The sequence below is a fragment of the Aethalodelphis obliquidens genome, unplaced genomic scaffold, assembly GCF_003676395.1.
Source record: "Aethalodelphis obliquidens isolate GAN/ISIS:26980383/991018 unplaced genomic scaffold, ASM367639v1 scaffold23, whole genome shotgun sequence".
NCBI classification, from domain to species: Eukaryota; Metazoa; Chordata; class Mammalia; order Artiodactyla; family Delphinidae; genus Aethalodelphis; species Aethalodelphis obliquidens.
Genome location: NW_020837967.1, coordinates 7409773 through 7435005, shown reverse-complemented (window position 1 = coordinate 7435005; position 25233 = coordinate 7409773). Strand labels below are relative to the sequence as shown.

General features: G+C 48.7%; 1 protein-coding gene and 1 long non-coding RNA gene across 3 annotated transcripts in view; one reads left to right on the top strand and one right to left on the bottom strand.

Moving 5' to 3' along the window:
* CAMK1D (calcium/calmodulin dependent protein kinase ID) overlaps window positions 1–23097 on the bottom strand; it is a 410742-nt gene extending 387645 nt beyond the window's left edge. For both annotated transcript variants that reach the window (XM_027121645.1, XM_027121644.1), the window contains exon 1: window positions 22728–23097. In XM_027121645.1, the coding sequence (XP_026977446.1) occupies window positions 22728–22819 (92 nt within the window). In that variant the 5' untranslated portion in view covers window positions 22820–23097. The remainder of the gene's footprint in view (window positions 1–22727) is intronic.
* Window positions 23098–23290: 193 nt separating this feature from the next.
* Window positions 23291–24978, top strand: LOC113628281 (uncharacterized). The gene is made up of 2 exons (XR_003435963.1): window positions 23291–23462; window positions 24601–24978. It is a non-coding gene; the product is annotated as an uncharacterized LOC113628281 (long non-coding RNA).
* Window positions 24979–25233: the final 255 nt, after the last annotated feature.

Sequence of the window (25233 nt, the reverse complement as noted above, 5' to 3'; positions counted from 1 at the left end):
ACACACACACACACACACACACACACACACACACACACACACACACATGTGCATGCCCGGACGCAGGGCCGTCTTGTAATTAGCAAAGTCAGCCAGAGAAAACCATTCATCAACAACTAAAAATCATCAGGCAACAAGAGAAATAAATCCAACAATAATCTGGCAGATAGGGGCTCCTCCTCCACATGGTCTCCTGAAATAAAAGTCATCCCGTCAAAGCACACAGCCAGGCTGAAGGCCACGTGGTCATAAAGCACAGAAAACTACACCCAGTCCCCAGTGCACTCCTTCCTCACCTGTCTCCCGCAGCTCTTGACAGGGAGAATTGGCGTTGAATGAGCACTTACGCTGTAGCAGGTGCTGGCTAAAGACTTTATGTGTCAGTGCACTTAATTCTCACCACAGCCAGAGACAGGGTCCCCAACTACTACACTCCTGGGCCTCCCTGAGATCTGGATAACGAATCAGAAGTAGGACAAGAAGAAGGAACACTGAGGTCATTTTTATCCATTTCACAGGAGAACATACATGTATTTCTGTCCCCTAAGTTAGTTTAGCATCTGGAATCCCAATGCAACCTTGCAAAGAGCCCTAATGTGCAACGCACAGAAGCTCTGGGAGTTGGCACTGACCCCGCCACCTTGCGCGGTGTGGCCCTGGAGAAGGCCCCCAGCTGACCCTTTGGGGGCCTTCTGCTTTCTCAGCCTGATCAAAGAACCAGATGTTCGCCAGGCCCTCTCCAGAGTCAACGTGCTGAAGCTTGAAAATCTAAGACGTCCTCGAATGTGCTCACGGCCACACGAGTGAGGACTGCAGGACACAGCCCTGGGCTGGGCCTGGTTGCCAGAGGGATGGGGTGACGTGATCCACCATAAAACCTGATGTTGTTCTACTTCTTCTGATCTGCCATTGAAGAAATGCTACCCCAGACCTCTCCTTGAAGTGTTCACATTTTCATCACATTTGGCCAAGTCCAGCTGTGCACACACCAGGAAGGGGGTGGCATTAACTCTGTGACTCCGTAAGTCGCCGATCCCATTGTTAGTGCTCCATGTATGTACAAACTGACCTCCTTTTACAATGACTTTAAAGGCACAGCGGGTTCCTTTCACTTCCACCTCCTTTTTATTTCTTTAAGTCTAATGGGAAAAGGAAGGCTTTCAACAAAATCTAAATGGATGAAATTCATAAGATGCACCAGCGACTTCACACAGGTAGTACCTAGTATTGTTTCCACTGGAACCTCTTACCATTCATTTTAACCCCAAAGAGATGGATAAATGCCCAACTAGCCAATTATATCACTACTGACTATGTGAGCCTTCAATGAGTTGAGAAATGCTCTTTTAAAGTATGTTGATCCGGATGCAAAAATCAATCCATGTTATAAGGGCAGCAATCACACGAGAGCAGACGTGCCATTATCTTACCTGCTTCTGAAAGGAAGGATTTTTTGGCCTCCTTTCTGTTGTCAAACTGAATCATTATTACATAAAAGAGGCGACAAGTGTGACTGAAACCCTGAAGCACCATGAACCGTTAGCTCGTATTTGAAATCGTGTATCCACTTAATCAGAAGCTGAAGCAGTATCATGGTCCGTGCTCTGCAGGATTCAAACCCGAGGAAGAAGAGGTTCATCTGAACCCTGAAATCAGAGCTTTCCCCTTCCTCTTGACCCCATTTCCGTCCCACTCCCTGTTACAGTTATGCAGGCCAAACACACTTATTAACACATCCACCTTCTCCCATCATGCCTTGCAACCAAAGCCCTGAGACCCTGCAGGTCTTACATCAGAGAAAACCCACAGGAGCAAATGCCTCCCTTTTTCCAGTTCTGAGGAATCATGTAGCAAATATCATGAAAGAGTCCCTTCTAATTGCTCCTTGAGGAGAGAAGTAATGGGGACTTTTTCATTTCGGATTTTTGCTTTTGTTTTTTAGTTTTTTATTTTATATTGGAGTAGAGTTGATTTACAATGTTCTGTTAGTTTCAGGTGTACAGTGAAGTGATTCAGTTACACATATAGATATATCCATTCTTTTTCAGATTTTTTTCCCATGTAAGTTATTACATAATATTGAGCAGAGTACCCTGTGCTGTACAGAAGGTCCCTGTTGCTTATGTATTTTATAGATCATAGTGTGTATATGTGACTTTTTCATTTTGTATCCATAGGGCCTGTAATATAGTAGGGTGGTGTGTGTGTGTGTGTACACACACACACACACACACACACATATATATATATACACACACACACACACACACACACACACAAGGAGCTGCAGTCTTACCTCTTTTCAATTTGATACTCCGAATAGTATTTCTGGCTACTCTCTGACTTAGCAACTGCCAGGAAACTTATCAATCCCTGCCTTTCACATGCAGGGAACGACATCTCAAAATGACACTCCCTTTTTTCAGGCTCTCCTAAAGGATTCACGCCGATCCATCTACTTGACGACCCATTTTTTTGAACAATCTCTCACTGGGAGTCAGAGGTATCATATTTGGCCATGAATCAGAGTGGCAAAAACAGGCCCCAAATGAAGCGACGTCGCTACCATTTACTAAGCATTTGGTATATACCAGACACTATGCAAATAAAAAAAAATGTACATGAGTCATCTCACCAAAACCTCCAAGCAATCCTATACAGTGTGGGCCATTATTATCCCCATTTTATGAATTACAAATAGAGGCTCAGCAGTATACACACACACAGCTGGTGAGCAGGTAAGCTGGGCAGAGAATGCTGTCTCCCCCTCCACAGACCACGACCTACTTACAAGATCCCTAATAATAACAAGAAAGCCAGCAGGCCACAACATTCTAGGAGCACCTCAAATTTTTGCGAAGTAGTGCCTCAGAGATTTTTTTAATACTAAAAGTGGTATGCCCATACCCGGGTAGTGTTCATTACCCAAGATATCACAATATCACAAGGGTTTCCCAAGAATCCAATGAACTTCAGTATTTGATAAACCTTAACAACTAGCCCTAAGAAAATTTTAATCAATCAGTAAAAGACCTTTGATATTAGGCTGAAAGGAGTGGAGAGGAACGTTTTATTTATTAAAAGGGATCAGACCAGTTATGTAATTTGCAGAACCCAGCACAAAATGAAAATGGTGGTGGGGGGGGATCCTTGTTCAAAAAATATTAAGAATTTCAAGACAGCGGGCAAAGCTCATTAAACGAAGCCTGGGGCCCTCTGAGCGCAGGGCCCCGTGTGACTATGAAGCTTGCACACCCAGGATGCTGGCCCCAGGAGGGGTGGGCGTCCAGGGCCCCAGAGGTCACTCTGGACTCCAGAGCAATGAGGCCAAAAGGACTATGAACTGGTCTGTGAGCTCAGCTACATGTGTCAGACGCTTTCTCCAAAATTAACCACATGCAAAATCAGAATCTCAAACTGGAACGTTAAACAGTTTGGCTCCTGATACCTCTGGATGTGAACTCAATACAAGATCCAGTGTTAACTGCTTCTTATGCTAAGAAGTTGCCTGTGACAACAGGAAAAGGTCATCTTGCATAAAAATCATTAGAGAAACAGATTTTAAAACAGAACCCCGGGCTTTCCTGGTGGCACAGTGGTTGGGAGTCCGCCTGCCGATGCAAGGGACACAGGTTCGTGCCCGGGTCCGGAAGGATCCCACATGCCGCGGAGCGGCTGGGCCCGTGAGCCATGGCCGCTGAGCCTGAGCGTCTGGAACCTGTGCTCCGCAACGGGAGAGGCCCGCGTACCACAAAAAAAAAAAAAAAAAAAAAAATAACCTGAAAAGAAACAATGAGTAATGTGGCATACTGTGCTGGTACGTCTTTCTTAACAGAGCAGATGTTCAACATGTTTAATATTCCTATTGGCTCTCTCCTGGTGTTTTCCAAGTAATGAAAATATAAAGAAACCATGTGAGGTCCATCATATATGATGAGGTCTTTATTGCACAACTAATAGTCATTTTTTTTTAATTAACAAGCCCTGAGAAAAAGTAAATCTGCTCTAACACATTTTTGAAAAGCACTTACAATACATTGCAATAAGAAAACAAAGCTAATTATTTAGTGGGAGCAGAACATCAACAATAAAAAAAAAGAAAAAACCCTTCAGTGAGGAAAACAGCACTGAACTGGGAGTCAAGAATATCTGTCCCCTTGTCACTCAACTGCCACTAAGAACGAGCTCAATGTCAGCTCATACAGGAGAGCCGGGGCTAGAATCATACTCCTGTACATATTTTAGCCATTTGAGAAAATCAACCAGACTTGGTCTGAATTTCTGGCTATCTGCCTGTGTTTTCCACGACCTCTTGCTAATGGATATCTATGCTATAAATGATGTGTATTTTTTTAAGTTCCAAAGCATTTTGTTTGCCAGAACCCTGAGGTGAGCGCTCTGTCTGGGCTTGGTTTTGTTCTTTTTGGCAAATAGTCTGATTTAAAATCTCAGGGTTCTCTCGATGTTTTCAATATGATTTTCTTCATTTTGTCAGTACGGAAATTGCCACGTGATAACGAAATCTAACCTCAGCCTGTAACATTGTGAGGAGGCCCACTTCTCTCTCAGCAGAGAGGTTTCTTTTTTTTTTAAGGGTTTTTTTTTTTTTTTGATGTGGACCATTTTTAAAGTCTTTACTGAATTTGTTACAATATTGCTTCTGTTTTATGTTTGGTTTTTTGGCCCAGAGGCACGTGGGATCTTAGCTCCCTGACCAGGGGTCGAACCTGCACAGCCCTGCATTGGAAGGCAAAGTCTTCACCACCGGACCTCCAGGGAGGACTCCAGCACAGAGGTTTCTGACGAGCCTGAGCCAGGGCACGAATTCCAGGTGGCAGTGTCCTCACCCGCACACTGAACATCATACCACTTCCAGGCTCCAAGCTGCAGAGCAAGGCTCTGATGGGCCCGAGGAGAAGGGTGGCCGCGGTGACATTCTGGAGACTCAGTGACAACGGTCATAACACACAAGGACACAAATCTCCCTGTCAGAGCCCCCAGGACCACGCCAGGACACACCCTGGAGAAGCCTGCTTCACTCCAGTCAACACAGCTGTGAGCTGGGCACAGCCTTCCAGAAGCTTCTTCAGACAGATCTAGGTCCAAATCGCTGTCCTGTGACTTATGAATCACATGCCCTGGGACCAGTAAGCTCTCCTCAACTATCAAACAGTACTTAATTCACAGGGTTACTGACGGATTAAATGACCCTTCAAGTGGCCAAGTGGCCAGTGAAAGACCTCAGACCTGGAAGATATTCAAATACTGGTAGCCATTATTAGGTTTTTTCAAGCCACCTCCACACCTTCCCAGGGACACCAGCGACCTCCTCAGAAAACAGGTTGGCAAAAGAAAAGCTGCACATTTATGCACTCAGGAGGTTTGGCCCAGGTACTGAGAGCAAGGAAAACTTTTACCTCCAAGTCAATGAATCTGGGACTTTGAGACAAAGAGTTTGTTGAATTTTGAAGGAAAGAACATCAGGAAAGACTACTGTAAGTGCCCAGAAATTTCTCATCCCATCATCAGTTCCACAGACATCACACCTTCAGAAGAAAAACAGCACAGTTGCCAACTACCCCTTGGATCACCCCTGGGTTTGGACACACTAGCATGCAGAAAAAAGTCATAAAACTAAGAAAGGCCTGATTGCAAAGGAAAAGATGAAAAAAGCCAACTACATATTGCTTCCATGAGTACCTCAAGACTGCAACAAGCCACGTTTGGGGGGAAATTCCAAGATGGAAAATAATAGAAAGTAGAGGTATTTAACAGGATACCACAGGACACAACCAACCATGGCCACAAAATGAATAGAAGGGTGTGATGATCCAAATATCACTTCTATTTAGCGTTGGGCCTTCCTATTGAGGAGGACTCTTTTTTGGAGCCCGACGACCAGTTTTCTTTCTCCGAGCGCAGCCCCACGGCGGCCAAGAGAAAGAGGCTGCCAAAGGGAGGAAGCAAGCAAAGCCCCACAGATTAAAAATTCACTGCAGCTAATCCACCGGCTGAGTAAGCCACACGTGGAAAAGTGGTGACGATCTGAAGATGAAATCCAGGGGGAGAAAATACGGGCAGAATGTTCGGAAGAGCTTATCAGTAATGAAAACATTTAGTAAAAGCAAGCTTCCTAACGGACCACGGAGACAATTTTATTACTTGGGATTTTTAACGCTGAACCAAACACACTCTCCACCTATTACTCAGGGTGCAAGGCATTGTGGGAAACACCCGGGAGGGAAACCACGTGTGTGAGAATGTCCCCAGCGAGCAGCTCTGAGCTGCACCAGCTGGAGAAAATTCTCACAAAGGAAAAAACCTGCAATGGCTGACCCTCAACAGAATGATTCTAAGACTGGAAAGAACAGAAGCAGAGAAGTCCAAAGTGGGTTGCTTATGTCTGGGGAAACTTGATGGAAGAGAGCAGACTTAAGTGATCTTAAGACCCTGGAAAATCAGTGGGGAGCGATGGCAATAGGAGGACCTACACGAGCAGGACACAGAGGTCAGAACAGGTCTAGCATGTCTGGAGGACACAGCAGGGACCACTCCTCTCATTTGCCACTGAATCTCCAGTTGGTACAGCACCAGCCCTAAGTGAGAGCTTAACCACCACTGGTTAAATGAATACACGGCTGCCATCTGGGAAATGGGCCACTGGAGAAGCTCTACTAGGAAAACAATTCAGTTACCTGCTCTTATGATTCGTCTCCATCTATTATTTCTGATAAAAATTACTTCCCTTCCCTTGGAAACCCCAAAACACTTTGCCCCATGCTTATGTCACCATGTGCTGTGTTAAGAGTTCAGGGGACAAAATTTGCCAACCTATGAAGTTGGTAGAATGTTAGTACAATGATCTAATAGTTAAGGGCACTGGCTTTGGCCCCAAACAGATAACCTAACCTAAGCTCAAATCCCAATTCTTCCACATAGTTCTGTGTGACCTTGGCCAAGTTACTTAACCTCTCTGGGGCTCAGTGTCCTCATCTCTAAAATGGTGATGACAGTGGAACCTATTATATTGGGCTGCTATGAGGATTTATTGTGAAAATTCATGTAAAATACTGTAGTTGGCATAGTGCCTAGCACCTAGTAAGTGCTCAATAAATGGTTGCTATTATTATTATTAAAACTGTATGTTTCCTTTGTCTTACAGAAACCAGCTTTCTCTTTGGCATAAAGCAGGAGCTTTTTAAGTAATGAAGAATGCTAGATCTTTTCCACTCCTGACTTTTTAGGCAACAGCCCAGCTCACCGTCCCTGAGCCCCAATTCTGGCAAGGTGCCCCTCTTTGCAGCTTCCATATTGTGTCCCCACCATGCAGCACTATCACACTGAAGTGTAATTACATGTTTGTCCCCCCCCAAAAGTTCCCCAGGGACAAGAACCACATTTTGTCTTATCAGCACTTCCGTAGTGCCTGGCACAGAGCAGAATCTCGGTCTATAATATCTGATGATTTTTTTTTTTTAAAGAAAAAACTGTGGAATCAGTCTCACAATTCTCCAAAGTCTTATCTGAAGCCTGACCGAGGCAACTAAATGAAGGCACATTTCCAGATGGCTTTGGCCAGACAAACCCATTGGAATTTCTAGCACCAGGACTAGTTCAAGTTTCCCTCATTCCTATGGGGCAGACCTGGCTTGTAGAGAGGGGCCCAGTTTACTCAGGGTTCAATGAACCCAGAAGTTTTCTGCAGGGTTAGGGCCTGACCCCCTGGCCATGCTAGAAGAGACCTCAAACTCCCAATTCCTGGAAAGCTTTGGAAGGACACCCAGCTCTTAGTACCTTCACGATTAACCAAGCTTTTTGGAGGCCCCTGCATCTACCTGGACCATTCCTGCGATCCTAGGATGAGATCACACTTAGGGAATATATTATACATTCAAGAATTCCTACAGGAAAGGAAGGCCACCAGGAACAGCCTTGAGGGATGGGGAGAGTGGCCACACTGATCCTGAAGACTCAGAGGCTGCCACGTCCATGCCCCATTGGAACCCTGCCTGGGAGCCTCACCAGCCAAGCAGGGCCCCCAGAAGTCCAAGATGAAGACATGGGCAGAGCTGGGGTGTGGTAAGAGCCCACTTCCTAGTTCGAGAAGGCAACTGCCTTCTCGCTGTGTCCTCATATGGTGGAGGGGGCAAAGGAGCTCTCTGGGGTCTCATTTATAAGGGCACTAATTCCATTTAAGAGGGCTCCACCTTCAATGACTTAATCACCTCCCAAAGCCCAAGGGAGGCAATTTTAACACATGCTACCATGTGGATAAACCTTGAGGATATTATGCTAATATCCACCTCCTAATACCATCACCTTGGGGGTTAGATTTCAACACATGAATTTGGGGTGACACAGATATTCAGTCCATAGTGAACAGTAATTATTTCATGCCATGAAGTGACTGAGAATCTAGGTTCCTGTGTCCTACGCTAACCGAGGGGAGTCAGGCACACTTGGATATGAATATTTTTTTTACCTCCTTCTTCTCACATAGGTGTTTAGCCCATTGGAAGCCTGCTGAGCGGGGTCTCCTGTTGGCACCTGGTTCTGTCCCACTGCTGACTCTGTAGGTGTTTAGAGGTGGTGATGAGAGTAGAGAGGGTAATCATGGCAATAATCCCAATGATGGCATCACCACCAGCACCAAACTAACACAAACTACCGGCACCCTGAAAAAAATCGGACACCCACCGCATTCAACAAAGACCACCACTCCTATTTCCAGAGCCGATACTCAACCGGTGTGCAGTGGTCCAATCAGACCAGTTGGTAAAATACTGGAATATCTCCACAGCAGTGAGTGAATAACCACAGCCCCGCCCCACCCCCCCAGAGACCCACCCCCAAACGCTGACCGCTGGGGTCTCTCCTGAGATCTCCCCGCCCCCTAGAGGGACTGATGACCCAAGACCCATCCAGCCACCTAGTTCTCATCATCTTCCTTATACTCTTCCATATTTTTTAAATTCTCTACCAGGATGACATGTCCTTTTTATAATTTTTAAAGAATTTTTCTGAACGTACCAATTGCTTAAACACTGAGAACAAAAACAACATACACTTGAACAGGCCTAGATAAAAGATACTATGAAACTTTGGGTTTTGCATTGATGCTTTCAGCATCAAGGCTGACCATGGCCCAACTTCTCGGGAACCGTGCCCAAAAGATGATAGCTAGGTTCCAAAGAGTATGCATGACACCAACATTTATGAGAAAGAACTATTTTAAAGCTATAATCTTTGCAACATAATAATATCTTCTATTTGTATAAAGCCTTACTGCACATACCTTATCTCATTCAGGCCTTACAATAGGTCTGTAATGGAAGCAGGTGTCATTATCCCCACTTAACAAACAAGGTAATCCAGACGTAGAGAGGATATGACCAAGGTTCCACACTTCTGAAGCTACAGAGCCAGAACTGAACTCAGATCTCCTGACGTCAACTTCCTCCAAAGGTGTGCTGAGTCAACTCACACGTGCTCACAAGAGCCTCATTCAAGAATTTTGGAGGCTTCCCTGGTGGCAGAGTGGTTAAGAAACCACCTGTCAATGCAGGGGAGACGGGTTCGACCCCTGGTCAGGGAGGATCCCAAATGCTGCGGAGCAACTAAGCCCGTGTGCCACAACTACCGAGCCTGTGCTCTAGAGCCCACGAGCCACAACTACTGAGCCTGCAAGCCACAACTACTGAAGCCTAGAGCCCGTGCTCCACAACAAGAGAGGCCAGCGCAATGAGAAGCCCACGCACCACCATTAAGAGTAGCCCCCACTAGCCGCAACTAGAGAAAAGCCTGCACGCAGCAATAAAGACCCAACACAGCCAAAAATAAATTAATTAATTTAAAAAAAAAAAAGAATTCTGCAATCGGTTGTTAAACCAGGGGTAGCTTTAAGTGGTTCCAGTGGGAGTAGTTACACCATGGAATCAGCAAGGTTACAAACCAGAGCTGGTTGACCGCACACAACGGGGCTCCGATGGTCTCCTAACCACACCACATCCACAGAATGAGGACGTACCTTTTTCATCCATCAGTGTTCTCTGTTCCCACTGTCCCCACTAACCAGCTTGTAAGCAGCACGATGGGGCAGAAAGAGCACTGAGTTCAGAGTCGGAAGACGCTCCAACCTCCAAGCGCCACTGAGCAACCTTTTCTCCTGACTCATCTCCTCTCAGAACCTCCATGTTCTTCTCTGTAAAATGAGGGCAATGATTGCTCTCCACTCGCAGGGCTGTCCTAAGGCGCAGCAGGAATCGTGGATGTAAAAGTATTTTGCAAACTGCAAAACACCACAGAGCTGCACAAAACTGTCTGCGAGTACTTCAAAAAATAAGGCACAGAATTACCACATGACCCAGCAACTCCACTTCTGGGTATGAAATGAAAGAACCAAAAGAATTGAAAGCAGGGACTTGAAGAGGGACAGCCATGCTCATAAAGCATTATTCACAAAACCCAAAAGGCAGAAGCAGCCCCAAGTGTTCATCAAGAATGGATAGGGCTTCCCTGGTGGCACAGTGGCTGGGAGTCCCCCTGCCGGTGCAGGGGACGCGGGTTCATGCCCCGGTCTGGGAAGATCCCACATGCCGCGGAGCGGCTGGACCCATGAGCCATGGCCGCTGAGCCTGCGCGTCCGGAGCCTGTGCTCCGCAACAGGAGAGGCCACAAGAGTGAGAGGCCCGCGTACCGCAAAAAAAAAAAAAGGAATGAATAAACAAAATGTGGTCTAGCCATACAATAGAATATTATTCAGCCTTAAAAGGGCAGGCAAAAACCCTGAGGACATTACGCTAAATAAAATACACTAGACACAAAATGACAAAATTGTCTGATTCCACCTATAGGAGATACCTAGAGTAGCTGAATTCACAGAGACAGAAGGCAGAATGGGGGTTGCCAGGGGCCGGAGGGAGGGGAAATGGAGAGTGAGCGTGTAATGGAGATAAAGCTTCACTTTGGGAAGATGAAAAGGTTCTGGAGATGGATGGTGGTGATGGTTGCGCAACAACGTGAATGTCCTTAGTGCCACTGAACTATAGGCTTAAAAACGATTAAGATGGGGGCTTCCTTGGTGGCACAGTGATTAAGAATCCGCCTTCCAATGCAGGAGACATGGGCTTGAGCCCTGGTCCGGGAAGATCCCACATGCCGTAGAGCAACTAAGCCCGTGCACCACAACTACTGAGCCTGCGCGCCACAACTACTGAGCCCATGCACCACAACTACTGAGCCTGCGCTCTAGAGCCTGCAAGCCACAACTACTGAGCCCATGCACCACATCTACTGAGCCTGCGCTCTAGAACCCGCGAGCCACAACTACTGAAGCCCACGCACCTAGAGCCCGTGCTCGGCAACAAGAGAAGCCACTGCAATGAGAAGCCCGCGCACCACAACAAAGAGTAGCCCCCGCTCGCCGCAACTAGAGAAAGCCCATGTGCAGCAACGAAGACCCAACGCAGCCAAAAATAAATAAATAAATAATTTTATTTTTAAAAAAAAATGGTTAAGATGGTAAATTTTAGGTTATGCATTTTTTTAACCCCAACTTAAAAACACACACACTCAAATACGAGGTCTTCTAACTCCCAACTGTCAAAGGAGCCAAAAGGGCCCTAAAGACTTAAGAATTGTCAAGATGGTAAATTTTAAGTTATGCATTTTTTTAACCACAATTAAGAAACACACACACCCAAATATTATGTCTTCTATTTCCCAGCTGTCAAAGGAGCCAAGAGGGCCCTAAAAAGTCAACATCAGAGTTTTTTTATCATGACTAGGACCACAAATTCCATTGACACTGGCCATGCTAACGCAGGTAGAGTGAATCCCAGCAGCATCGTTCCTGTACACGACGGCCAGATACAGGCTGTCCCCAACTTTTATACAAGGTCTGCCCCCGAAGTTCATTTTCACCTTTTGGGTGTGGTGGTTGTTCAAGGCATATTTTTTAAGGAAAGTGAAATGTCTCATGGGGGTAAGGAGCCCGCTCACACCTAGAGAAGCCTGAGTACCAATGCCCAGTGAGGCTGAATTACAGTGTGAATGTCCCAGCCGGGTCCTGGGAGCCGGGGCTGTGCTGGGGGAGGAGGGGAGGGGGGAGGTCACAGAGGCAGTACCACAGCAGCCTCCCTTTCGGAGCCCGGGCCAGTCTAGGACCCAGTTTTGTTTGTTTGTTTTTGGCCACGTAGCACATGGGATCTTAGTTCCACGACCAGGGATCGAACCCGCACCCCCTGCAGTGGAAGCACAGTCCTAACCACTGGACCACCAGGGAGGCGTCAGAACCCAGTTTATTTAATCAGTCGGTCGGCCTGGGATCCTTCTCCCAGTTGCCGCACTTGGCCTTCAACTTCCCAGTTTGGAACTCATTTGCACCTCCCCACTTCCCCCCCCAAAGCTCCAAAACCACAATTACCTACTTTCCTCCCGTCTTCCAGCCAAACTGCTAGTTCTTGTCAGTTTCACGTGGGAGGAAAAAGCACTTTCTTTAAAATCACTTACATCACAGATGGCTGGTCTCTCAACCTATTTCAAGGCATTCGTATCTTCTAATGTTTTAAGGCAAATTTCGAGCAGCCATTTTTATGAAGGTTAAAGAAATGGGAAGAGCCCAGGGGGGCAGGGGGCAGGGGCCCTGGGGTGTCTGCCCCCCCCCCATCATCCCACCAGACCTCTCCACTTAGCACAGCTTCATTTCCTTCTTGGTTTTTTTCCCACAACACTGTGGGCCTTGGTGGGAGGGGACGGCATTGTGTGCAGGTATCGTATTTGTTGAATATGATACCTTTAGGATTCCACTTACAGCCCCTAATCCAGTTTGGAGTAAAAGCAATTTCAGTGATGTAAGCCGTGGTTATAAATGTCAGAGAGGGGGCCTCTCAACCAGTAAAAACATTGACTCTGTCCAGTTGGGAAGCCTCTTCTTCCCATGCTCACTACACTGCAGAGGTACCAATAATCTGTGACCCCAGACCTGGTCAGGCCATGGAAAGGTCTAACATGGAGAAGCCAAGATGAGGGATTTCACCCGATTCAGACATGAGCTCTCCGACTGTTTTATCTACATGCTGCAACCTGGGAAATTAAACTTCTGAGATCTCCCACCCTCCATCACACAATCCCTGATGAGGTTATTTTTGAGTAAACTGTTATGCACGTTCATGCGGTCTATACCTAGACACGTTGCCATTTTTGAAAACTCTAGCATTAAAATAAACTCACTACCTAGAGAATTTAAACTCACAAAAGTCAGTGACATTTTGGAATACTGTAATCAACAAGTTACTTCAGTCCTCCAAGCCAAACGTTATTTTCAATCAGAAACCAACGCAGGTAAGACTGAAGCCATTCCCAGAAAGAAGCACGTTTCAGCTTCAAGAAGGGCCACAGCTGCACCAAGATCTAAGTGCTGTTGGCGACAACAGAAACTGCAGTTAGAAGAGCGTCTTGCACAAGCTGATGTAGAGATAGACTGAAGAAAAAAAAAAAAGCAGCTCAGGGTGCAGGGAGAGGTGCAGAGAGACAAAGCTGATGACATAACCCAGGGAGGGGATGAGTCTACGTATGCAGCAAACTAGGTCACTCAACACGCGAGCTGGCCTGGAGGACGTTTGGGACTGAGGCTCTTGGTGAACACCAGCGCCAGAGGAACCAACCAGCCTCCTGTGGGAAGCATGTGTTGGATGGTGCAATGGACCCTCCAAATCTGGGCACGTGGCCTCTGAGGAGCAGGGTGTCAGCCCCGCAGGGGCTAAGGAGAGAGAAGGAGCATTTCCTGCACACAGATTCACAGCCATGTCCATGCACTAAGGGGTTTCCACGCGCCCTCATCTAACCTTCATTGCAACCCTTAGATCGGGTGCTAGTGTTAGCCTGTTGTGCAGATGAGGGCACGAGGCCGAGAACGGTGACGTCATTTGCCCAAAACCTAATAGCTAGGAATCAGTGGACCCAGGATGTGCACCCATGGCCTGGTGACCTCAGATCCTCCGTTCTTAGCAGCTCAGGACTGCGCCCCGCGGAATATCCAGCGAATGTTCTTCCCTGGTTGACAGAGGACTTGTTGACGGTCTCTTAAATCAACTTTGCGGGGGGAGGTTAAGTATGCACTGTTCTGCATCTCTGCCCCAGGAGCCTCCAAAAATCAATTTCCAACAGACACTGACATGTTCCTCCTCACAGCGCTGGCCCTGAATATCTGAGGGTAGCTATCCTCCACCACAGCTGCTGAAGGCAAGTAAAACCTGACAGCAGCTGCTGTTTACTCAATCCCAGTTATGTGCCAGGCACCTCAGAGATGGCACTGAATCCTTACAGGAATCCCACAAGCGGCAACTTCCATCTGCATCTTAACTCAGAAAGATGAAGGATGGACATCAAGAGGGATGCAGCTATGAAGGGTGGTGCTGGAGCTGCCTTTCTAGTACGGTTCATTGCCTCCTGACGCCTCCCCTGCCTGGCCTCAGCCAATCTGCTGTCTTTAGGCTTATCCTCAAGATCTGGTGTTAACCAAGAAACGCATTCCTCCATCTCTGAATCCTGCTGAAATACTAGGAAAAACAGCAAGAGACCCACAGCTGACCACTGGAGACAGGGAATGAACTTGGTCTGCCATGGAATGAACTTGGCCTGTGGCATCCATCTGGTCTGATTCGAACCTGAAGAATCCACATACTGCATCATAAACATTTTGAAAAAATCAAGAAGGGTCTAACAGAAAACTAGCCCAAGGAAAAGGTGATCTCCTGCACCACAGGGAGTCAAAGGGAGGCACCCAACGTGAACTGCAAAAGAAGGTAATGTTGGCATGTCTCCCAGGGTCCATGTGTCCCTGTGCATTGGATCTTGAGTCAGGCTCCAGGCTTCGTGCTGGCCACCCATAAGTGGTTCATTCTTCAATTAAAGAAATGTGTCCCCAGGGGCTGTGGGCTCCCCGGCGATTCCTGCAAAATCTCATGAGGACTGGAGGCAATGTGAGGTCCTGGGGTCCACCCTGTGGATGTAAGCTGTCCAATAATGTGACAGTGCCCTGCTGGACCAATGCTAAGCCCTCCCAGAGGGGAGAGGCAGAGAAGGAGAGAGATTGAAGGGGATTTACGGAGATTTATTTGGGGAAAGGAAAGATTAAAGGGATTTATGGAGACCCAGCCAAAAAAAAGCTCAACAAGTTAACCCCTAAAATCCTCCTCTGAGAGGACAAGGAAGTCCACCTGCCAAGTTTAATTATTGTCCACTCGGTTGCCAAGTTTGATCCAGAAATTTCTACTTGAGACCTAGTCTTCATTAGCCCCTCTGGGACCAAGCTCTAAAAAGTGCAATTTCCCAGATCCCACCGTACTAATCAGTAAGGCCACGAGGGTTTATCTTTTTTGCAACCAAGAAAAACTTCTGGTTTTTTCTCTCCAAACATAAAACATCCTATCAAAGAAAGACCTAGCAGGAGTTTGCATGTTTATTATTTTTCACAGAACGTCTGCGCTTTAATTCCCAAATCAAGTGGGAGAGTTGTAGGTAACCTACAAACCTGTCAGAGTGATCTTCCTGGTGATAATTCTGGAGGCAAAACCCAGCATTTTCACAGGAAGTTAAGCAGTTTGTCCAGCTGCTCAAATGTCCAGCCTATCATGACTTCCCCCTGTGACAGAACAGGAGATATTTCAAAAGCCCATCCCAGACACAAGCTCTCGGAAAGAAAGAGATTAGCCTTAAAATCCAATGGTCCCTTGGGACTTCCCTGGCAGTCCAGTGGTTGAGACTCCACGCTTCCAGAGGGTGTGGAGAATAGGGAACCCTCTTGCACTGTTGGTGGGAATGTAAATTGATACAGCCACTATGGAGAACAGTATGGAGGTTCCTTAAAAAACTAAAAATAGAACTACCATATTACCCAGCAATCCCACTACTGGGCATATACCCTGAGAAAACCATAATTCAAAAAGAGTCATGTACCACAATGTTCACTGCAACTCTATTTACAATAGCCAGGACATGGAAGCAACCTAAGTGTCCATCATCGGATGAACGGATAAAGAAGATGTGGCACATATATATATATATATAATGGAATATTAGCCATAAAAAGGAACGAAATTGAGTCATCTGTAGTGAGGTGGATGGACCTAGAGTCTGTCATACAGAGTGAAGTAAGTCAGAAAGAGAAAAACAAATATCATATGCTAACACATATATATGGAATTTAAAAAAAAAATGGTCATGAAGAACCTAGGGGCAGGACAGGAATAAAGACACAGACCTACTAGAGAATGGACCTGAGGATATGGGGAGGGGAAAGGGTAAGCTGGGACAAAGTGAGAGAGTGGCATGGACATATACACACTGCCAAATGTAAAACAGCTAGCTAGTGGGAAGCAGCCGCATAGCACAGGGAGATCAGCTCGGTGCCCTATAACCACCTAGACCAATGGGATAGGGAGGGTGGGAGGGAGATGCAAGAGGGAGGGGATATGAGGTATATGTATACATACAGCTGATTCACTTTGTTATACAGCAGAAACTAACACAACATTGTAAAGCAATTACACTCCAATAAAGATGTTAAAAAAAAAAAAAAGACTCCATGCTACCAATGCAAGGGGCGCAGGTTCAATCCCTGGTGGGGGAACTAAGATCCCACATGTCACGTGGTGTGGCCAAAGATTTTTTTTAATTTTTTTAAAATAAACAAATAAATAAATCCAAGAGTCCCTCACAAGGAGAACCCAGGAGCCCAAAGAATGTTGAGTTTTCCCTCCAAACTCTTTCCAAGAGCTTCCCAGAACATGGACAGCCCTGTTGTGCCCACAGAGCAGGTGCTCAGAAAATCCTTGGAACAAAACTGACCAAAAGCAACAAACAGCATCTTTCTTCCAACCCCAAATCCCTGGCGAATCTCACATCCCACACCCAATCTACCAGCAATTCCTATCGGCTCTCCCTTCCACATGTTTCCATAATCCAACCACTTCTCATCACCCCCAGAGCAGCACCCCAGTCCTCCACCACCATTCTCTCTCCCCTAGATGGTTTCCATAGCCTCCGAGCTGGTCTCCCCGCTTCTGCCCTTGAACCCGTCCATTCATTCTCAACACAGCAACCACAGCCATGACGGATACACCTGAGTCAGGTCAAGGTACACCTCTGCTCAAAACTGCCCTTGCTGTTCCCTCCGACCGGAACATTTTACCTTCAGCTACCCCAATGCAGCCTCCAGATCTTTATTCAAATAGCAGCTCTTCAGCCAGGTCCTCCCTGGCTACCCTGCTTCAAGCCACCATCACCTCCCCCTCCCAAAAATCCCCGTTCCCTGCTTCATTTCTCCCCTAACGTGTATACTAGATAACATACTCTACATCTTCCTGATTCATGTGTTTTTTTTTTTTATTTTCTGGCTTCCTCACCAGAATGTGAGCTCCAGGAAAGCAGGCATTTGTGTCTGCTTGTTCGCTGCTGTACTCCCCGCTACCGTGCACCGGTGCCTAGAATATAGCAGGTGTTCAATAGATATTTTTAAATGTACAAGAGGCTGAATTTATATCACGCCTCAAACAAAGGGCTGAAAAATGCAAACTTCTAACCAATGCCGCAGCTGGGATACCCTCGGGGGGCACTCTGGGGGCTGCCCACCTCTCTGCTCCTCTGGGTAATATTCTTTTAAATGCTTTTCACAGACTAAAATTTTGAGTAGTCTCAGAAAAATTACTCTTAAATCAGTCGGTCAAACACACAAATCACCTCGGGTAGCTCTGCAATCTCCCTCTCCCCCTACACCCACACACACACCTGCCTCCCACAAAAGAACAGGTGAGTCTGTGTTCTACCCGGGCTTTCAGATAAATCAATAATCTGTGTCCTCAACAGGTGTACTGATTGAGCAATTTCAGAACAAGGCATGTAAGGAAGATACTAGTGGGAAAAGACAGCGCTGGCCCCACAGAAATTTCTATTTATACCCCTCCTAAAGCAGCACCCAGCAGGCACTCATTTCATGAAAAAGCAAAGGCATTGTGCTACTGACATCAAGTGGGATAACACTTCCTGTCCTGAGCTGTATCACTTTGCTACTAGCCTGGCCATAAAAATGTCCCTCCAAATAGGGCTAAGCTGCTCTAGCTACACACGAAAGCTCCCGAAAAATTATAGTGAGTGCCTTCGTTACCTAGACAAGCCAAAAAAATCTTAGGGTTGTAAGGGCACTTGAAAATCATCCCATCTTCCTTGCCCTCCCCCTGATTTTACAGGTGAGGAAGCTAAGACCAGGTCATGTGGAAAAATGACCAAGCAGCCCACAGGCCACACACCCCAGCAGCGGCTGACTCAGACCTTGAGCCCAGGCCCAAGACCTCCATGGTGCCCGCTCCAGCCCCCCACAAACAGCAATTACTTCAACACAAAACATTCGGTCTGTAAGAAAAGCGTGTATTCATACCCTGCAGAGATGAAGATCTATTTTCCAGGACGTGCCATTTCCATACTCTGGGGGAAGAAATGAGGTATATTGGGAGAATCATTCTGTGTCAACTCTCAGGGCCTCCTCTGTTCAGATGCCTTTCATGGCGTGGCAATTACAGAAGCCATTTCCATGAGTCTGGGGTACTTCCTGGACACCACGGTCAAACCTTTCTTCCCATCTGTATCTTTCTCCAAATGGCCTATTTTCATTGTCTTGGTTCAGAAGACGTGGAAAGACACCTACGGTAGAGATGGCCTGAATGGCCTCGGCAAACACTCCACAGAAATGTTTACGACTCCTAATTGCTGTTACACAACATTTATTTGATCCCACATTAATCTGGCGTGCCAGGCAGGGATCTGAAAACACGGCGTTGATTAATAAACAGTAATTAAGCCTTCCCACCCTGTTCAGAGCCAGGGTTAGGGCCTGGGATTCCCCTTCAAAGAGAGCCACACTGAAGGTCTTAAGTTGAGAGGTTTCTCCTGAGGCCTGACTCAGGGGTGCATCAGAAAACCCAGGTCCAAACCACCCAGTGGGTTCCTTCCCCTATGCTGTCCTTTGCTTCCTCCAGCTCTCTTCCCACCCTTCTGGGCCACCCTTCACTCCCATTTGGCTCCCACCCTCCAGCAAGGTCCCGCTGACCACATGGTCTAAATGGCTTGACCCTCTGGCCTTCAACAGTAGAGGCTGTGCTCTGCATGGAAAGGTACCGGGATCAGGCAGCCAGATATCAGATTACAAGGTTTTGCCAAGTGAGTGCTCCTTGAGCCTTCACAGTGCTTTATTTTAAAAGCATTTTAACACTGTGGGCTGACAATCTGGCTCCTGGCAGGGCTTTCCTGCCTTAGGATCCTAAAGGCATATGGTAAAAGTGTGACAAACAAAATGATTGGGCCTGCAGAGTACCTTGGAAATGAATCCCAATTGTAACTGTTGACACCCTTGACGGATGCTAGGTTCCACTGCAAACAAGTGTAGAGCCCAAAGCCAAAATCCACACTAACAGAACCAGAAGTGACCTCTATTTAGACCCAGGTCAGGATCACTGGACTTGGCCCAGGGCGAAACAGGCATCCTGAACTTTGGACCACTTCTAGAAAGTCCAAGAGACAAAAAGGTGTTGATAACCCAAAAGCTTTCACATGTTACATGTTTGGATAATTAGGTTTTCTTTACCTTAATATGAAAATTAGCTTTCCAAATACTAAAGTTAGTCAAGTTATTATTAACATTTGCTGTTACATAATCCACAGAGGGGCTCAACCCCACATGCATAATCACAAGTTGTTCTGCCTAGATTCGAATATCAGTTCCACTTAATAAGTAGCTCCGGTTTGGCAGGTCACATAATTTCTCTGCTGCCTCAGTTTTTCCATCTGCCAAGTGGGGATAAAAGTAAATACCCACTTTATCAGGTTAACGTGAGAGTAAAATGAGTTACTATACCTAAGGCACTTAGAATAAGAACTGGTTCTTGGTATTCATTTAATAAAGTCACCTACCTTTACTACTACTACTATTATTATTATCATGCTATTGAGTGAAAACATCTTTTTTTACATCTTTATTGGAGTATAATTGCTTTACAATGGTGTGTTGGTTTCTGCTTTATAACAAAGTGAATCAGTTATACATACATATGTTCCCATATCTCTTCCCTCTTGCGTCTCCCTCCCTCCCACCCTCCCTATCCCACCCCTCCAGGCGGTCACAAAGCACCGAGCTGATCTCCCTGTGCTATGCGGCTGCTTCCCACTAGCTATCTACCTTACGTTGGGTAGTGTATATATGTCCATGCCTCTCTCTCACTTTGTCACAGCTCACCCTTCCCCCTCCCCATATCCTCAAGTCTGTTCTCTAGTAGGTCTGTGTCTTTATTCCTGTCTTACCCCAAGGTTCTTCATGACATTTTTTTTTTCTTAAATTCCATATATATGTGTTAGCATATGGTATTTGTCTTCCTCTTTCTGACTTACTTCACTCTGTATGACAGACTCCAGGTCTATCCACCTCATTACAAGTAGCTCAATTTCATTCCTTTTTACGGCTGAGTAATATTCCATTGTATATATGTGCCACATCTTCTTTATCCATTCATCTGTTGATGGACACTTAGGTTGCTTCCATGTCCTGGCTATTGTAAATAGAGCTGCAATGAACGTTTTGGTACATGACACTCTTTGAATTATGGTTTTCTCAGGGTATATGCCCAGTAGTGGGATTGCTAGGTCAGAGTGAAAACATTTTGATCATTTTATTGTTTGTGTTTCACTCTTCTAGAACCCCTGTCAGCACTACAGGACCACAGTGGGAAGCTTCTTTTCAAAGAATTCTTTCCAAGACAGAAGGCAAAGCTTTGGAACCCTAACAGAGACCCATCCCCAGGTTCACGGGGAATGTGGCCAGAGTCCAAGAGGTTGTTCTGCAAGAGCTGTACAGTCTCTCCGTCACCATGAGTCAAGTCCCCATCCTGCCCAGAGGTGGAACCACCAGCAGTCATACCCAAACAGCACCTGCCACAGCAGGAGCCACTCAATGAAGTCACAGCTCATGGGGCTGAGCAGCCCAGCCACGGCAGAGGGGCAGCTACCCGGCTCTCCAGGGAGCAGGAGGCAGTCAGGGGAGCTGCATCCGTCTGCTTGGAGGCTGCAGGCAGAGGGACCAGCTCGAGGGGCTCGGGTGGAGATGCGCCTGGCAAAGGAACGCATTCTCTCATGATGGGACTCCACTCTCTCCCATCCCCTCATCTGAGGCGATTGGTCTCAGGATGACCAGCAAGCACACGCTTCTTCTTTCTCGGCAACTTAAGCACCTCAGAGTCACTACCCCAAACCCAAATAAACCTCAATGATAATTTTCTAAAGTTATGGACAAAACCTCACCCCTTAACAGGCCATGCTAAGAGGCAGCCCCAAGCCCCTCTCTATGAAAAGGCTAAGTCCTTTCTGTTTTTTTCCAACAGACAGAAAGTCTACACCCACAGGTAGACTGTGTTCCTGAAGCGAGCACAACGGCTGGGAGACCCTGTTCTCATCCTCGGCAAGTGTGCGTCCCCAGGATCAGAAGCATGGCAAGGATGCTACCTTCACAACTTGGGCTCTGGGGGACCACTGCAGATGCGCGGCTCGGGGAGGGAAAATGACCAAACAACTCAGTGGACCCTGAGTATGGGACAGAAAACAATCTGGGTTTGAAAATGTGGTCCTGGAAAAGCAAACCAACCACAATAGCAAGTAAAGGGGGGTTAAGGAAGACAGGAGAGAAGAGCACACTGATTTCTCTTATGAAACACCTCGTCTATCTCTTCCCAGCCTAATTAACACCTCCATGAACCCCTGCAAAACGTTCGGTTCATACAGCACATATGTGTATGAATGTATATGCTGACAGATACCGATCACACGAGGGGAGAAAATAACTCCAATTTCAGACTCTTCCAGCAGTGCCCGATTCTCTTTCACTATCAGCCTCCCTACCTATTCTGAGGCACTCCACAACAAAACAAACAAAAACCAACTCCTGGGCAGAAAAGGGAACAGCAGCTGAATGGAGCAGCACATGCTCGGAGCCTTCCTGCCATGGACTTCTGGTTACTCCGCCACCAGCCTCGGACTACACACAGCCCTAGAGAGAAACCACCGGTACAGCGACCCTCGCAGACCCTCCCTTGGCGACCCGCACCCCAGCGTGTGCTGCCGAGCCTGGTGAAATGGACAGACGCTCAGGTAAGGCTCTGCCCACACGTGACCCTGAACACTGCGAAATTCCTCCCTTCCTTAATTGCGCGGTCATCCAAAGTCTTGCCTACACCTAGTACGTGAAGATGTCAATTCTATAAGGATACATAACGGAAGGACAGAAATGGGAATGCCTGGAGCCCGATTTTCTCGTGACCACGTCTCTCGCGGACACGGTGCACCCATGCACACGGTGAGTAGACGCACGCAGCCAGTAAACAGGAATATCCACCATGCTCAGCCCACAGTCACGCATGGGGAGAAGTCGAGAGGGCGGCGGTGTCAGGGAAGTGAAAAGTCGCCCGCCTGCGACTGACCCCTAAAGCCCAGAGCCTCCCCCGCCCAGGAGCGGCTCCCACCCGGGCCCGCGGGGCGACCCACGCGGCCGGCACGCAGGGGGGCACGCAGAGCCGAGAACTGGACAATGAGGACGCGGCGACCCGCCGGTTCCTACCGCGGTGGCAGCGGGAGCCACCTCTGCACCCGCGGCCGCTGCCATCTCCACCCTCTACTCCCCGGTCCCCACTTACGTTCCGAGGGTCTCCTTAAACTCGAAAATTTTCTTGATGTCTTCAGCTTGCTTTTTCCAGGAGGAGCTGCTCTCGCCGTTCTCCCGGGCCATGGCAGACGAGGCCGGCGTGCGCAGAGGGCGGCGAGGCGGAGCGGCCGGGGACGCGGGGGTCCGGGGTGGGCGCGCGAGGAGGGGACGCCCGAGCGCGGGGGCGCGGGGGGGGCGGTGGCGCGGGCGCAGCGGGGGCGGGGGCGGCGGCGAGCCGGTCCGGGAGGGCTGGGCTGGCGGCGCGGGGATGCTCGGCGCGGGAGCCGGAGGAGACTTTGTGCTGCGGCAGAGCTTCCTCTTCTGCAGTTTCCTCTTTCACTCTCGCCGCCGCCGCGGTCCCTCCCTGGCTCTTATTTCTGCGCGTCTCGGGCACAGACTTCCTGCCGCCGCCGCCACTCGCCCGGCTCCTTTGCAGCCGGCTGCCAGCCTCACTTTCTGCTACTTTCTTGCCTCCCTTCTCCTCCCTCCCAGCCGCCCGCCCTGCTCCCTCCCTCCTCCTCCTCCCGCGGGCTCCCCGCCCTCCCCGCGCGCCCCGGCCGCCTCCCGCCTCCCCGCCTCCCGCGTGCTGCCGCCTTCGGGGATGTCCTGCTCCCCGGGAACGCCGTGCCCCGGACGCCGGGGCACCGCCGTCGCCGCCCGGCTACGCTCCCCGCCGCCGCGCGCGCCCTGGAGCCCAGGAGAGGGCAGGTGCGGGGGACCCAGGCAGGTGCGGGCGCCCAGGCGCGTGCTGGAGGACCCCGGCCCCCCGGGGCTGCTTTATTAATTCCGCAAAGTCAAGTCTCGGGGGCGCGAGGGCTTTCCTCTCCGGCTGCGGGAGAGGGCGCCTCTGCGCTGCGCTAGGACGCTGCAGGGCGGGGGCGAGGGCGAGGGCGGGGGCGCGAGGCCACCCGGATGCCGGGCGCCGAGGGCGGGGGCGTCCTCCCCGGGCGTCCGGGCGCTGCGCGGGGTCGAACGCGGGGGCTGGTTGTTATGGCGACGGGAGGCGGCGGCCGCGGGGATGCTGGCGGAGGTGGGCGTTGACTCGGGCGGCGCGGCGCCCGCCAGCGGCTGGCGTTCCCCGAGCCTGCCTGGCCCTCCCGACTGGGCGACTGGAGCTAATTCGCATTGCACCAAAATCGGCGCCCGTGTCCAATTATGGCTGGGGGAGGGGGCCTCGCGGCCGGGGACGCGCAAGACGTGCCAGGCGCTGCCTCGTTTTCTTTTTGGGAGCTTAACTCCCAGGGTTATCTGGCGGCCGAGCGGCGGGTGGATTCAGGGCCGGGCTCTGTGCGCCTCCCAGGCTGCTTTGGCCCCAGGGCTGGAGCGGCCTTCGCTCCAGCTCGGCCCCTCCTGGTTTCTCCCTCTCTTCGCCGGCCGAAACCCAGAGACTTCGAGCAAAGTGAACCTCTGCCCCACGCTCTCTTCGCCAGGGGGGCCGCCCCTCCTCAGCCCAGCCGCAGTGGGTTTAGTAGGGCACGCTGTGCCAGGGAAGGTACCTGGAAATAGCCTTTCTAACAGATTGGAGAAACGCACCCAGAGTTCCCTCTGGCCTCCCATTTCGGAGGCGCATTCTGACTGCCCATCCCTCTCCCGTGTCCACCTGTCAGAGGGCGATCCACGTACAGACGCCCATTCCCAACCTGCAGGGACTACCTCGTGTTTCGAAAAATTGTAGTTTTCTTCGTATCAAGACTCTCTCTTCCTGAGGGCCCCTCGGCTGAGTTGGGTAAACAGCCCTGTGTCTTGATTGGTGACACCTGTCCCATTTTCCCAGGACTGTTCCAATTTCACTGTAAAAGGGGGAAAAAAATATTCTACTCCCTGAAGAGGAAACTTACCCAGCACCTTCTTCCTCGTTCTGACAGGCTGGACGCAGGCCGACTGCTCTCCCAGAAGCCGTCTGTACCCACCCCACACTGCACCCTGCCGCCCTCCACCTTTTTTCCCTGACCCCAAGGAGGTGGAAAGATAATCTGGCCTGCCCATTCCTCCACATCTGCGTGCTGGATTCCGCCTTTCAGGGGCTGTTAGCTTAAGGCTCTCCAGGCTGAGGAGAGCAAACGGGGGATTTGGCTGTTAGAAACTGACTAAACTGACAAACCCAACTTCCAAGATGGATGACTAGGGAACCTCTCTCAAAGTTGGGGCACGTCACCAAAAGCAAACAGCACCACTTCAAGAAGGAATACATTTGCACAGCATTGTAAATCAACTATACTTCAATAAAAAAAAGTTTTTTTGAAGAACTATACTATCGTTTATTGGGGTCAAAGGTTAGGCAATATGAAGAGTAGGAACCAGGTGTGACTAAGATCCCAGCGGACACTCCCATGCCCGCCATATGCATCTGCTCATCTTTTTTCCCCTTCCCCTTCCTTCCACTCCTCCTTATCCCGTTCTTTCCTCTCTATTTCATCCTTGCTTCTAGCCTATGGATCAAACACCGGAGCTCATGATAACAATTCTCAGTCTCAGCTATTGTCCCCGGAAATAAAGAA